General features: G+C 49.2%; 2 protein-coding genes and 1 pseudogene across 2 annotated transcripts; 2 read left to right on the top strand and 1 right to left on the bottom strand.

Annotated features, from left to right (window-relative positions):
* Positions 1-1135: 1135 nt before the first annotated feature.
* On the bottom strand, positions 1136-6689 carry PSMB5 (proteasome 20S subunit beta 5). The gene is made up of 3 exons (XM_069595743.1): positions 6139-6689; positions 5109-5415; positions 1136-1648 (listed from the first exon to the last, which is right to left on the bottom strand). The coding sequence occupies exons 1-3, from the start codon at positions 6334-6336 to the stop codon at positions 1362-1364; spliced, it is 792 nt and encodes a 263-aa protein (XP_069451844.1). The 5' UTR covers positions 6337-6689; the 3' UTR covers positions 1136-1361.
* A 2721-nt stretch (positions 6690-9410) lies between these two features.
* LOC138444049 (small ribosomal subunit protein eS10-like) lies at positions 9411-10165 on the top strand (annotated as a pseudogene).
* Positions 10166-10327: 162 nt separating this feature from the next.
* On the top strand, positions 10328-13216 carry PSMB11 (proteasome subunit beta 11). Its single transcript, XM_069595734.1, has 4 exons — positions 10328-10660; positions 11058-11374; positions 11820-11889; positions 12106-13216. Exon 4 carries the CDS (start codon positions 12154-12156, stop codon positions 13021-13023), a length of 870 nt encoding a protein of 289 aa, XP_069451835.1. The 5' UTR covers positions 10328-10660; positions 11058-11374; positions 11820-11889; positions 12106-12153; the 3' UTR covers positions 13024-13216.
* Positions 13217-15118: the final 1902 nt, after the last annotated feature.

The following is a 15118-nucleotide window of genomic DNA, read 5'->3' as shown; positions in this document are numbered from 1 at the left end:
TCCTGTTCCACACTGGCAGCTCCTGGCTCCAGGGTCTCCGGAGGCACTTTTCAGCAAAATGAATCTCCTCAGGCACGAGAGCCATTTGTTTTCCAAACTCCCTTCTCTGGTCTCACTAATTCCCAATTTCCCTGCATTTGACAAATGCAATTAACAAGCCTCAATCAGTTCCTGGCAGACAGCCCTCATCAATCAATATAGAGACTTCAGAGACCGCGTGAGGCTGAGCAGGAGGGAAGGTGCAAGAAGGGAAGGTGGCTGCAGTAGGGAAGAACAGGCTTTATAGCTCGCTTATCTCTGAGTGACCCCTCCCAGCCCCCTGGCCTCAAAAGAGGACACTCCACTGTCACCCTCACCAACCACTTTCTTGCTTTTGGCCGACTCATATAAAGCAGCGTTGACACCCTCCTCATTCTCTTAACGGTTTCTCCCATCAACCTCCTACATCTCTCCTGTCTTCTCCTTAACAGAAGGCCTTGCCATCTGCTGCCACCACAGCCTGGGAAGCCCCTCAGTGCTAGGGGTGACAAATCAGCCATCTCTCTGCTCTCAGCAGGGACTCTTCTGCACCCACAGGCTCCAGGAACGATTTTGTGCTCTTTCCTACCCAGGAGGCTAGAGGTCCACGACCATTTCCCTGTCTCCCACAAACACACACCGCAGGGCCAGAAGGCCAGGCAGGGCCAGAAGGACAGGCACCACCAGGCTGGTGGTCACTATGCTTTCACATACAGCTCTCTGTCCTCTCTTTTCCCAGGGTCAAAGCCTTCCTTTCCCAACTGGCTTACCCTCCTCACCTCTCTGCTCTGCATGTGGCATCAGCCTCCCCTCCCCCAGCACAGGGGGAGAGCTTTTTTCTCAGCAGCTCTGCCTGGTACAGCCCTGTGCATCTTTCCACCTCATCAACTTTTCATCTCTTTGCAAACGGAATCAAGAAGTCTCTCCCTCCTCCCTGCCTCTCTCTCCTTCTCCTTTGTTATTAGCTTCATGAGTGGGGATGTTAATGTATTCACTAGACAATGTCTTCACACCGCTGTTTCCTGTAATTACAGTCCCTTCCCTCCCACTGTCCCAGCCCATCTGACTGTAAAGTGCTTGGAGGAGGGACAGTGTGGAGAAAAGACGCAACACAGGCTGAGGTCGAGTAGTGTCATGTTAACATTCAACAAAGTAAAACCAATAATTACCTCTGCAGTAGCTCATTAACAGCTGGTAACACATGGAGGTCAATGCACCAGAGATTAAAAAAAAAAAATGTGATTGATACAATTGGGGACCCCTCCGCTAGAGGATGGGGAACTGTACCCATATTACCAACAACAGTCACCCCAAGAAATGCAAGCAGCCACATCCGTCCTCCTTCAGTGGGTAGATTCACTATACTTGTCATGTAGGTCGGCGACATTGTCACTGGAGACCCGGATCCAGCCATCCTCCCTGACATGGTAGAGGCTGACGGAACCTCCTGAGTAGGCATCTCTGTAGGTGGCTTGGTAGATGGCTCGACGGGCCAGATCATAGGCCTCCTCCACCTCCAGGTCATAGGAGTAACCCCGATCCATGACCCCATAAGCATATACAGAGCCAGAGCCTACAGAGAAGGTGGCCCCCGAGATCCGGTTTCCTTCACTGTCCACATAGTAGAGGCCTGGAAAGAGAGATGAGGTTAGTAAGAAGACAATGAGCACCTCTTCGGACATCTAATTTATCTTTAAAGGCAACAGTTCTCCTTTCCTCTTGAGACCCAGGGAGACCAACAGAAATTCAAGAAAACAGCACTTCTATAAAATTACTAAAAAAAAAGTGAAGAAATAAAATTAAATATGAAGACTTCAGGATTCTACACATTCCACGCCATCTCACCTCACATTACAGTTACTGCCTTGTCTGTCTTCTCTGTACAACCAAAACACTAGTATAATTCAAATGACTTCGGTTTCATGCACAGAACTTCAGGCACTGTGGGAGATAATGTTTGAGACAATCCTAACCCTCCAGAGTTCAGACTATCTGGGAATATTATCTGGACAAGTATGCTATCTCTTCTATCACACAGTAAGAGAATAAAGCCTAGAATTCTAAGTCATATTGTAAAGAACCTACACTGTCCAACATGGTAGCCACTAGCCACATGTGATTCAACACTTGAAATGAAGCTAGGACCTACCACATGCTAGAGTGATAGTCTTTTGGATATACCAGGTTAAATGAAATATATTATTAAAATTACTTTTCCTTTTCAATGTAAAAAACATGGCTACAACATTTAAGATTACATGTATGGCTCACATTATATTTCTACTGGACAGTGCTGGTATAGACTAAACAGTTGGCCAGGCCAACTGCCTTTTTTTAAATTAAAAAAAAATTTATTTTTTCTGGCCACATCGTGCCAGATATGAGATCTTAGCTCCCCAAACCCAGGCCCTCTCGGCAGTGAAAGTGCACAATCCTAACCACTGGACCATGAGGGAATTCCCCCAACTGCCTATTTTTATAGTTTTTTTTGGAACACACCCACAACCATTTGTGTATACAGTGTCTAGGACTGCTTTTATGCTAAAACCAAGCTATGTAGTTGAGACAAAGATTACAGAGCCTGCAAACCTAGAATATTTACTTACATTTGATCCTTTATGAAAAAGTTCGCCAACCTCTGGTGTAACAAAAAGTTAGACACAGACTTAATAAAAATTTTATCACTTTGATCTGCCCCCTGGACCTCTCCAGCTGGATGCCTTTGTCACCAAATTCATATTTAAATTTCCTGTCCTCAAATACTTCCAGTGGTTCTCCCTTACAGACCGAACTCATCCCTCTTCTGCCCCACCAATCCACTTCCCTCTGTATTCTCAAATTCTGTCAATGCATCACTAATATTTTTCCTATTTCAGTGGGTCTCAACAATAACTATGCATCAGCATCGTCTAAGGAAGTCTTTTTTTTTTTTTTCGGCCAGGACATGCAGCTCCCAGGACCGCAGTTCTCCAACCAGGGACTGAACCTGGGCCCCTGGCAGTGAAAGTGCCAAGTCCTAACCACTGGACCGCCAGGGAACTCCAGGTATTTTTTAAGAGATGCCAAGGACTTAACCCAGGTATTCTTTTTAAATTGGTCTGGGTGGGGGACAAGCACGGAGCTAGATTCTTAAGTTCTTCAGGTGATCACGATACAAGCCAGGTTGAAAAGTATGGCCCTTATCAGCTTCCGGGTTCCGATGGTTGTAACATGGAGCCCCTCCGCAGGCCCACTGCCACTACCTTGCCAAGCCGGTGCACCATCTAGTTCCAATTTCCCTTTCTGGATCTCTGGCTCACTACTCTGCTTCACACATCGTCAGCTCCAATTACACTAGACTTCCAGTTACTCCCTGCAAGACCTCATGCTTCTTCCCTCTCTTTTGTTCATTTCTTCACATCCAGGAAAATGAGACCTACCTAAGAAGCCCTCCCCAGCTTCTCCCATCAGAAGCAATTCTTCCCACCTCCTTAAATTCTTTCAGCATTTTACTGGTTCTCTTTAAAGTGGTATTCATCTCATTCAGCCTCGCATGAAGTAATCTGGGATCCTTTCTGAGTCTGCTTGAGGCCAGCGGCTGACTCATCCTGAATGGGACAACTTGTCAGGAAGGCGTCTCTGAGACAGGACAATTTAGGTTAAGCTCTGGCTTCCCAGGTTTTCCTTGCTGGCCAGCTTTCGTACTCTTTTACACTGTTTTCCACCACCTGGGACTAATCCAATAGCTAACGGTTCAAAACAACATTTCCAAAATGTCTCCCTAGACCGCACAAGAGGTATGGAACTGTTCTTTCACACTTTTCAAAGAGAAATGTCTCAATTTCCAAAGTAACAAACTGAGCTCCTCTCTCACAGGCACTTTTAAGTCTCTCCTCATCCATCCTCTATTGAGGGGTGAACTAATATTCTCCAAAGCAAATGAAAAAGTGGTGGGTATTCTGCAGTTGATCAATAGAGAAAAACTTAGGCATTTAGAAAGGTAAATGAGGGAATTCCCTGGCAGCTCAATGGTTAGGCCTCCACACTTTCAATGCAGAGGGCACAGGTTCAATCCCTGGTCAGGAAACTAAGATCCCACAAGCCACAAGGTTAGAAAAAAAAAGCAAGCAGGTAAATGAATGAAGCAAAAACAACAGGAGGAAAGATTACCTATTTTCAAGCACCAAAGGGGAAAATTACACAGAATGTGACTAGCTGTATACCATCTTGACTAAAGAGACACTCAAAATTGGCTGAAGAGGAACTGCTATCAGATACAAGTCTGAATTTCCTGGCAAGGATTTTATATACTAGGAAGAAAAGTAGGTTAAGGAATTCTTTTCAGAGACAACGGGACAGAGGTGATTATATCAAGCAAGGAAAAGAGATGGGCCTAAAGGGCCCCTTCTAGGCTAAAGACTCTCTACAGGAAAAAAAGGAAGAGAAATGACTAACTTTTGAGTAGTTACTTGGTTTTGTTGTCCAATATGGTAGCCACCAGCCATATGTGGCTGTTGGGCCCTTGAAATAAGGATGACACGCCCCTAAATGTTTTAGTTATTATGGATTAAAACAATTGTTAAAATTAATTTCACCCATTTCTTTTCATTTTAAAAATATATCTATTAGAAAAAAGTAAAATTACACGTTACATGTGTAGCTCACATTTAATTTTTTAATTTATTTTCTTTATATCTAGCTCACATTACTTCTATCAAATTGCACTGATTTAGAGTTTTTACGTCTATTACCCAATTCTTAAATACAACTCTTTGCACGTCTTATCATTTTACAGGAGAGACTAGAAGAAAAACAGTTTATGTGCCAGACACTGCATATTTGACATGTATTGCCTCATGGAACCTATATATGATGATGAAACAGGCTGAGAAAATAAACAACCTGCCCTTAAGTCACAAGGATATTCAATGACACAGCTAATCTACCTCTGTGCCCTTTCCTACACTACATCTCTTCCTTGAACAAAGAGAAGGAAGGACTGAGAACTAATCAACACACCCTTAGCACTGACATATGCTCTTTCATTCATCTGTTCATGCAACCTCTCTGTAATGGCAGCCCAAGAATCACATGGTTGCAGCTTAACTTACCAGGGCCTCTCTTATCCCAGCCACAGATCATGGTGCCCATGGACAGCCCCATGCCTTTATACTGATACACCATGTTGGCAAGCAGCTTGGAGGCAGCTGCTACGGAGATGCGCTCCTTGTTTCGAAGCTCATAGATTCGACATTGCCGAGCCAATAGCCGCTCCCAGAAGCTGCAATCCGCTGCACCCCCAGCCATGGTGCCCAGCAGGTAGGGGTTGATCTCTATCACCTTCTTTACTGTCTGGGAGGCGATGTAGGCACCGGCTGTGGCCCGGGAATCTGCTGCAACAATGACTCCGTGGCGAAACTGTTAGGATTAAACACAAGCCAGGGGCCACATCAGACCACAGAAACATCACCCTGACATTTCTTTGTGCATCGATACAACCCCAGAACATCTCTGTCTCTGCTGTTTTATACTTCACAACGTATTTTCCTACTTATATGTCACTGGAGCTTCACATCAATAGCTTCAGGTGAGATTACTTTCACTTGCTGGCTGAGGAAACAGGCTCAATGAGATCGAATGACTTACCCAAGATCACAGAGCCAGTTATTACAAAGCTAGGCCAGGAATCTCAATTGTCTGGCTCCTATTAGAGTGCTTCCTCCCACCAACTTTCCTCCTCAAGCCATAACGTTTGTTACCCTGACCTATCCGGGCCACTGTTTCCAAAACCTTTGGTGGTCACAACAGCCTTCCCTCTGCCAGAGTTGACTGTCGTTGCGGCCGCCTCTTTCCCGGACAGGAGCAGCCTGGGGTCGCCTGGGAATCAATTCAAACAGCCTCGAAATCCTTCTCCCACTTACCCTCACTATTCCCCAGCCCCACCGCCACCCCGCTCCCGCCAGAGCAAGAACCGAGGCCTCTCGGGACAATGAGACAGCGAAACTGCCCGGGTCGGGGCGAGAGGCCCGAGCCTCCGCCTGGGCTTCGCGGCCGCGGCCACGGCGGGTTCTGGACCCGCTGGGAAGCGGGGAAGGGCGCAGGCGGGCAGGATTCAGCCCGGCGCGGCGGCTGTGTCTGCACCTTGAAGGCCAGGGTGGTGGTTCCATGAAGCATTTCAATTCTCGGCTCCTCTGGGACACCCCAGCTGGGCGCGGCCAGGCTCAGTCCATCGCTGGGACTGCCTGGACCCAGGTCCAGCAGATCCGCACGACCCCCGAGTCCAAAAAACCCGCGCCGGTTCACCGGTAGCGGCCTCTCCAACACGCTGGCCAGCGCCATGTCTGGTAAGGGCAAGGGAACTGCTTGCCAGAACGCCTAGGAAAGAGCGACCGGGCAACGCCTCGCCGTCACAGCTTCACTCCCTATTAAACCTATCCCAGGGAGGAGCCATTTCAAGTCCTGGCAACCACGCCTCCAGACACAAGAGCCAGATGCGAGTAATTATTTTCACCAAGGAGGAAAAAAATAAATGGCTTTACTCCCCTAAAATTATAAAGGGGTGTGGCTGACATCTTGACTTTGGCCACGTAGCCAACGCAGGATTAGATTAACCTCAAATTCATAGGAAGCAAACGCAAACGTCAGGTTAAGGGAGGGAAGTGGGGCCGGCCATCTTTGAGAAGGGCGTGACTGGATGAAAATCTGTTCTAAACCGGTAGCAGTAAATCGGCCCCGCCCCGCCCAGTGTCCAAGCAACAGTTAACATCTCTACCTTTTCAGCACTCTGTTAATGAGACTGAAGTTGCCATTTTGTTTAAGGGCACTCTCTAATACTGGGTAAAATAATGATCTACTCTGAGGCTATTTTCCTATGAAGTTTCTAAAACCACGGTAGTTTTAGCTAGAAAGCACAACAAACATGAGTGCTATACCTCTTGTTTTTTGATAGCATCAATCGCCACAATAGCCAGGTTCTCTAAGAGCAACCAATTTTTAAGATTCAGTATTGTCTTTACTCCCACCCCCTGGTGGAAATTCTAATAAGTAATGAATTGCCCAAAAGGCCGATAGAAGAATAAAGAAGGAAAAGCAAAGGGCCCAGTTAATTCACAGACTGGATTCGCAATTCAGCTCCTGAATAACTGAGTCAATAGTAATTTACCATTTCAGAGCCTGGAGGAGAGTTGAGGCTCCATAAAGATGTACCAAGAGGTTTCCTGACTTAATCTTGCTAAGACAAGCCCTTATTCAAGAACGTGCTGTATTTCATTGTCTCTCCCTCTCTCCACCCACCTTCATTTTTCAACCCTTTTGGGAACTATAACAAGCAAAGAAGTGGGCAAATGTATGAAATGTTGCCTTCTGCTTTACGTTTCTATGAAGTCAGTGTCTAGTCTTCCTTGTTGGATTCCAGCAGCAACATCCATCAATATCTAAATCCCTCACTCCTCTGATGCCCAACTCAGCCCCTCCTCTTCCCAGCAGACTCTGCATGTGCTGTATTTTTAATGCTGAAATTTGGCAACTCTTTCCAAACCCAACCATCAGAATAAAGAATGTGATGAAGCAGAAGATCTTTATGTGGGTCTCACACTTGATGGTGTGGAAAGTGCAGAGTGCCTCTGTTTATTGAGCGCATAATATTTTGTAGTCACTCCTGCAATGCAACTAATCCTCCTTCTGACTTCTCTCAGTGGTTCTTTTCCTCTGCTACTAATGGTGTCTGTACTTTTCTTAAGGCACTTTTATATTTTAACCTGGTTATAAATATACATTTATCTCCCACTGGACTGTGAGTGTTTAAAGACAGGTATTTCTCTGGAATTCCCTGGCGGTCCAGTGGTTAGGTCTTGGTGCTTTCACTGCCAGGCCCCTGGGTTTGATCCCTGGTCAGAGAGCTAAGATCCCACAAGCCAAGCTATGTGGCAAGGGGAAAAAAAAAATCTGTAAAGACAGGTATTTCTCTGTGCCCGCTATATGCTTAATACATGTTTTTCAAATGAACACGTGAAAGGATGACAATATTGTTCTAGTCACAGAGGCTTGAAGCCCTGGCTCATATTTGACAGCTCCTGTTCCTTTCCTCCACATCCCATAGATGCCAAGTCCTGTTCATTCTCCCTTCACAGTGCTGCTCACATTCTTCTTCATTGCAATTGATATTGCCTTTGGCTTCTTCTCAATCCTGAATTACTGAAATATTCTCCCAATTTTTCTGGGCCCAAACTATGTTTCTAATTAATTCTACACAGTACCAGGTTGATTTTCTTAAAACATCATCTTGATCTTATCATTTGCCTGCTTAATAATGGTCTGTAAGGTTCAGCTCCTCAGTATGACATTCAAAGCCTTCCAAAATCTGTTCCCATTTTACCTTATATTAGTTCTCTGCTCCAAGGTCCCATTCAGGGAGACCTCAAAGAAGAGAGGTACAAATGATCAGTGCTGCAATGGGTGGAAATATAAACTGATACATACCATGGAGAATAGTATGGAGTTCCCCCCACAAAAAAAAAAATTTAAAAATAGACCTACCATATGATCTAGTAATCTCATGTCTGGGTACGTATCCAAAGGAAATGAAATCACTATCTCATAGAGATAGCTGCAATCCAGCGTTCACATTATTCACAGTTACCAGTATATGAAAACAAAATCCATCATCAATGTACAAATGCATAAAGTGTTATATATGTGGTAGAGTATTATTCAGCCATAAAAAAGAATGAGATCCTGCCATTTGCGATGAGATGGATGAAACTTGAAGGCATTATGCTAAGTGAAAGAAGTCAGGCAGAGAAAGACAAATAATGTATGAGCTTACTTATATGTAGGATCTAACAAAGCCAAAAGTTATGACCAACCTAGATAGCATATTCAAAAGCAGAGACATTACTTTGCCGCCTAAGGTCCGTCTAGTCAAAGCTATGGTTTTTCCAGTAGTCATGTATGGATGTGAGAGTTGGACTGTGAAGAATTGATGCTTTTGAACTGTGGTGTTGGAGAAGACTCTTGAGAGTCCCTTGGACTGCAAGGAGATCCAACCAGTCCATTCTGAAGGAGATCAGCCCTGGGATTTCTTTGGAAGGAACAATGCTAAAGCTGAAACTCCAGTACTTTGGCCACCTCATGCGAAGAGCTGACTCATTGGAAAAGACTCTGATGCTGGGAGGGATTGGGGGCAGGAGGAGAAGGGGATGACAGAGGATGAGATGGCTGGATGGCATCACGGACTCAATGGACGTGAGTCTCAGTGAACTCCGGAAGTTGGTAATGGACAGGGAGGCCTGGCATGCTGCGATTCATGGGGCCACAAAGAGTCGGACACGACTGAACTGAACTGAACAAAGCCAAACTCTTAGAAGCAGTAGATTGGTGGTTGTCAAAAGCTCAGAGTTGATGAAAATGGGAAGATGTTGGTCAAAAGTGTACGAACTTCCAGTTATAAGAGGAATAAGTTCTGGAAATCAAATGCACAGCACAGTAACTCTCGTTAACTATATTCTTTTGTATACTTGAAAGTTGCTGAGAGTAGACCTTAAATGTGCTTACCATAAAAACGAAAATGGCTTTCCAGCGCCGGCCCCGGACACAGCAACCGTCGCGATCTTGATGCCCAAGAAGAACCGGATTGCCATTTATGAACTCCTTTTTAAGGAGGGGGTGATGGTGGCCAAGAAGGATATCCACATGCCCAAGCACCCAGAGCTAGCAGACAAGAATGTGCCCAATCTTCACGTCATGAAAGCCATGCAGTCTCTCAAGTCACGAGGCTACGTGAAGGAACAGATTGCCTGGAGACATTTCTACTGGTACCTCACCAACGAGGGCATCCAGTATCTCCGCGATTACCTCCACCTGCCCCCTGAGATCGTGCCCGCCACCCTGCGCCGCAGCCGTCCTGAGACTGGCCGGCCACTGCCCAAAGGTCTGGAGGGAGAGCGACCTGCAAGACTCAACGCGAGGGGAAGCCGACAGAGACACATACAGACAAAGCGCCGTGCCCCCTGGTGCCGACAAGAAAGCCGAGGCCGGAGCTGGGTCAGCAACTGAATTCCAGTTTAGAGGCAGATTTGGTCGTGGACGTGGTCAGCCACCTCAGTAAAGTTGAAAGGGGTTGTTTTATGTTGAATAAACCTGTAAACAGAAAAAATTAAAAAAAAAAACAACGAAAATGATAATTATGCGAGGTGAAGGATTTGTTAACTATCCATATTGCAGTAAATGTTTTGTGATACATACATGCACAGACACATACACAGAAGTATCAAATCATCATATTGTACACACTAAACTTAAATAATGTTATATGTCAATTATATCTCAATAGGGTTTCCCTGATGGTCCAGTGGTTGTCTGCCTGCCAAAACAGGAGACGAAGGTTTGAGTCCTGGTCCGGGAGGATCCCATATGCCGTGGGGCAGCTACTGAGTGCCACACTCTGGAGCCCAAGAGCTGCAACCACTGAGCCCACATGGCACAGCTACTGAAGTCTGTGTGCTCTAGAGCCCATGCTCTGCAACAAAGAGGAGCCACCACTGGCCACAACTAGAGAAAGCCCATGTGCAGCAATGGAGACACAGTGCAAACAAAAATAGATTAATTATATCTCAGTAAAGCAGGTGTTGGAGAAGAAAACAATGATAAGTGCTATAGTTCACAGGTGAGAAAGGTGGTCAGTATGGATTGGGGTGAGTTTGGGGGTCAAGGAAGGCTTTGTCAAGGAGGTCTGGATTCATTTCCTTAAATACCGCTTAGGTCCCATTGCTTCTCAAATTCAGAGCCTCTTCTCTCTCAGCCTGTTTTCAGAATGGGTGATATGTAAGCCAGACTTGGGAGGATAAAATTCAAAAAGATGAAGGGGAGGTGGGAGATGTGCTGGGAATAACATGAAAAGAGGTTGTGGTGGATGGATTAGGACTGGGCCACAGGGGGCCTCATGTCAGCTTGGAGGATGATGTTAGAGGGGGAGCTGTAATATTTAGAAAAGTATACTCCATATGGTTCCGGCAGTAGATGTAGCTTGTCACTCCGCCCCAATCTAGTTTCTCTTTCTGAAGGGCCAGCTGCCAGTGTCCACCCTTCGTTGGTCTGAGACTTAAACTCAGTATGATGGTGTCAAAGTCAGTTGTTTCTCCTGCCTTGAAACTACAAACCAATCTCTTGCCGTTGTGAACTGTGGGGCAAAAAGGGGACCAACAGATGCTTTCAGCTGCCTGCTCAGAACTTCAGCTGAGAAGCTGTACTGCCAGAGAGCTGTCCGGTGTGCCACGACTGTCTGCAGATGGAAGTTCATGCTCACGCCCAAAGCAGAGAAGAAAAAGACCTCCAGGTTTTAGTCCCCCTTCTGGCCCCACGGAGCTCTGTCATTCTGAAGGTATCTGGGCGCCCCGTACAAGGCTCCCTCGCTCTCCTTTCTGCTGTCTTTGTGCCAGTCCGTTCCTTTTTTCCCCACGTTGCTCATGAGGTGCTCCCTGACCCCATGCCCCTGAAGAGTGAACCCAGCATCCGGGACTCCTGCCCCAGGGGGTCCATGGCAGTCTATTCTGTTTTGTTTTGGTTTGGGGCCGTGTCCTGTGACCTGTGGGATCTCAGCTCTGTGACCAGGGATCGAACTCAGGCCATAGCAGTGTAAGCCTGGCATCCCAGGGAACCCAGTCTGACTATGCCATTACACTGACTAGTCTGTACCTTTCCCTAGGCTGGGGACCCTTTCAGGGCAGGGACAGGGCTTCATTTATCTCTGTGCCCAGTGCTCCCAACAGGAAAAACAAGAGGAACCCAGCTCTGCTCCTTTCACTGGTGCCCCCTTTCCTTTGCAGTTACCCAGCCCCCACCCAACTCCAGGTGCTTGGAGGATGACAGACAGGTGACTCCTCCGGTGACGCTCAGGTGTGTCATGGGCAGCGTCTCCCCAGCGCTGAAGACTCCACTGGCCTCACCCTGTCCCCCCCTCAGCAGTCTTCCGAGGGGGTGGGCGCTGCTCCGTCAGCCAGTCCCAAAGCCTGGTTTGGGTTTTGGGAGAAGCCACAGATCACACACCTTCCTGTATGGTTCTGGCTGCAGCCCGGCTTCTCCTTACCATCTCTCTTCCTCCACCCAACCCAGCTCACAGATCCCTGCCTTGCTCCTTCCAACCTTCGCCGGACCCCAGGGATGGCTCTGCAAGATGTGTGCAAGTGGCAGGCCCCTGACACCCAGGAAACCTCCCCTCACCTGCCTCAGGCTGGCAGCTGGGCTGTGCCCCGAGGCTGGGACCCTCAAGCCTTCCTGCAGACGCACGGCCCCAGGCTGGCCCATGGTACCACCACCCTGGCCTTCCGCTTCCGTCATGGAGTCATCGCTGCGGCTGACACCCGGTCCTCCTGTGGCAACTACGTGGCGTGTCCAGCCTCACGCAAGGTCATCCCTGTGCACCAGCATCTCCTGGGCACCACCTCTGGCACCTCGGCTGACTGCGTCACGTGGTACCGGGTGCTGCAGCGGGAGCTGCGACTGCGGGCACTGAGGGAGGGTCAGCTGCCCAGTGTGGCCGGTGCTGCCAAACTTTTATCGGTCATGATGTCACGCTACCGGGGGCTGGATCTGTGCGTGGCCACGGCCCTGTGTGGCTGGGACCGCTCTGGCCCTGCCCTCTTCTATGTCTACAGCGATGGCACCTTCCTGCAGGGGGATATCTTTTCGGTGGGCTCTGGGTCTCCCTACGCCTATGGTGTGCTAGATCGTGGCTACCGCTACGACATGAGCACCCAGGAAGCCTACGCCCTGGCCCGCCGCGCCGTGGCCCATGCCACCCACCGCGATGCCTACTCTGGGGGTTCCGTGGACCTCTTCCACGTGCGGGAGAGTGGATGGGAGTATGTGTCCTGCCATGATGCCTGGGTGCTGTACTCGGAACTGCAGAAGCTTCCAGAACCAGAGAAGGAACGGGAGGAGGAGGCCACCCCCGACAGAGCTGGCGAAGGCAGAGAACCGTCTGTGGGGCTGGCACCTGGGGACTTGAAGGTGCCCACAGAGAGGCTGTGAGCAGCAGCAGGATCTGGGGGGCCCAGCCCAGGGTGAGAGATGGGGCCACAGGGGAAGCATCGGGGTCCTGCTCTCCTGGGTTGCTGGCTTCATTTGTTCCAAGTTTCTATCCCTTTCTCTTCCCAGAGCTATTGACCTCTCTGTCCAACTTGTTCCTGTTGGCACCCAATAGATTGATCTAGCCTCCTTCTCAGCACCAAGTCCATCTTTCAGCAAATACTGAGCACCGGCTGCACGCCAGATGCTGTGCTGAGCTAGACCCTCTTTTCTTGCCATCTTCCTTTCTGCTTTCTTCCATCCTATCCCCAGTCTCTCTTCTTCTTCTCGTTTTAGTCCTCAGCTCAGCTTCAGAGTCTTTGCACTTTCTCACCTGGATGGGGGGGACGGTGGGAGGGGAATGAGGGGGGATAGTAGCCCCTGGGACCCAGGCTGGAAGGGGCGGGGCCGGTGCAGCATGAGCATCTGGGGGTAAGTGATGGGCTCCCTCTACTGCTTTCCTCCTCTGCCGCCACCCCCACTCGACCCTCCTGATTCTGATGATGACTCCTTTACTGACCGCAGTTTTCATGATTAACTGTTTAAGGTTAATGTGATCCTCACTTGACAGAAGAGGAAACAGGTTCAGAGATGTGTGACTTGCCCGAGGTGACACGGTCAGTGCAGAGATGAGCCTGGGATCCAGGCCATCCACTCCAGGGCTGTGCTCCTTCCGCACAGCTTCTCTCCCAGGGCCTCTTCCTGCGCCCGGGGAGTGATGTGGGGGAGAGAGCAGCTGGGCCAGGCCCCTGGCCAGCAGGAAGGGGGAACCTGGAGGAGCCCAAGGGTCTGGAGGGCTGAGCCCAGGAAGCATCCCCTGTTGAGCCCCCTCTGTCCTTTCTTGCCAAGGCCTGAGTCATCGGCACCCTGCAACCCCAACCAGTGCGCTCTGGCTTCTGAGCCTGTCGTGGCTGCTGCCAGACTTCTGCCGTCCCTTTGCCTTCTCCCCAGCCTCTCCTTCCGGTAGCTCCCTCTGGGCATGAAGAAAAGAGGGAGATGGCTGTGCCAAGGGTAACTGCTGGGTTAGTGCGTCCTCTCCCTCCCCTCCTGTCTGCTTGCTGCTCCCCTGTGAGCCCTGACTTGGTGATGCAGGCTGACAACTCCAGGAGGGATGCCACCCTGCCCCCTTCCCCAGGCCAAGTGGAGGGGAAGGCATGGTCAACCTAGGAGATGGGACCCAAAGGTAGGTTCCTGAACCTTCTTTCTTTGTCTTACTCCCACTGCTTCCAGTCCCAAGATGAACAGCATCTCTTCTCCCTCTTGGACCCCCTCCTCCCAGCTTCTGGCCCAGTCCTGAGCCTGGACCCTGCACTTAAGGCTAAGAATTCCACCAGGCAGGAGCTGGGCCAGACAGAGGAGCCCTAGTTCGCTCTGGCTTTCAGGGGATGATGGGGGAGAAGGGAGGAAAGCTGGGGGAGCCCCAGGAAGGAAAGCAGTAGGGGGAGGAAGGAAATGAGGGGGGTTGCTGCAGAAAGATGCCCAGTACAGGAGAACAAGCCTTTTAGCGGGGGTCTGGGAATCTGGCTGGTGGCCTCTGTGCAATCTTTCATCCTTCACCCTCCCCTCAGCCTCAGGTGAGGAGGTGCAGGACTCTGGGAATGATAACTATAGGTCAAGGATCCTTAGGCTAGTTTTCTCCTGGAGGAACACAGGAGGAAGGGCAGTTTTTGCCCAGGGTTCAAGTGTTTGATTGACTCAGATATAAGAAGGTGCACCTCCACGTGTGCAGATGAATGTGGGTGAGTGATCCTGGATAAGTGGTGGTTCCCATGTGCAGAGACAGGAAACGGGCCACAAGAGAAAGAGCCCCGTCTGAGTAAGGAGAACAGCCAATTATCAGGGAGAAAGGGCTTACTATTTTGGGGGGGAGAAAAAGTCCAGAGTAGAGAGGAGGTGGGGCAGGGCTCACCCCAGGGGTTCACTACTTCTGCAGCCTCACTGCCCTCCCCGGCCCCCCGCAAACACCCCCACCCACCCAACCAGGGAGTGAGAAAAGGCAGGAATGGAGGGCAGGCTAGCCTGCCGTTGCTACCTGAACCAACCCCCAGGCAAGCTGGGA

This window comes from Ovis canadensis, chromosome 7 (genome assembly GCF_042477335.2).
Source record: "Ovis canadensis isolate MfBH-ARS-UI-01 breed Bighorn chromosome 7, ARS-UI_OviCan_v2, whole genome shotgun sequence".
NCBI classification, from domain to species: Eukaryota; Metazoa; Chordata; class Mammalia; order Artiodactyla; family Bovidae; genus Ovis; species Ovis canadensis.
This window is presented reverse-complemented; position numbering and strand designations above follow the sequence as displayed.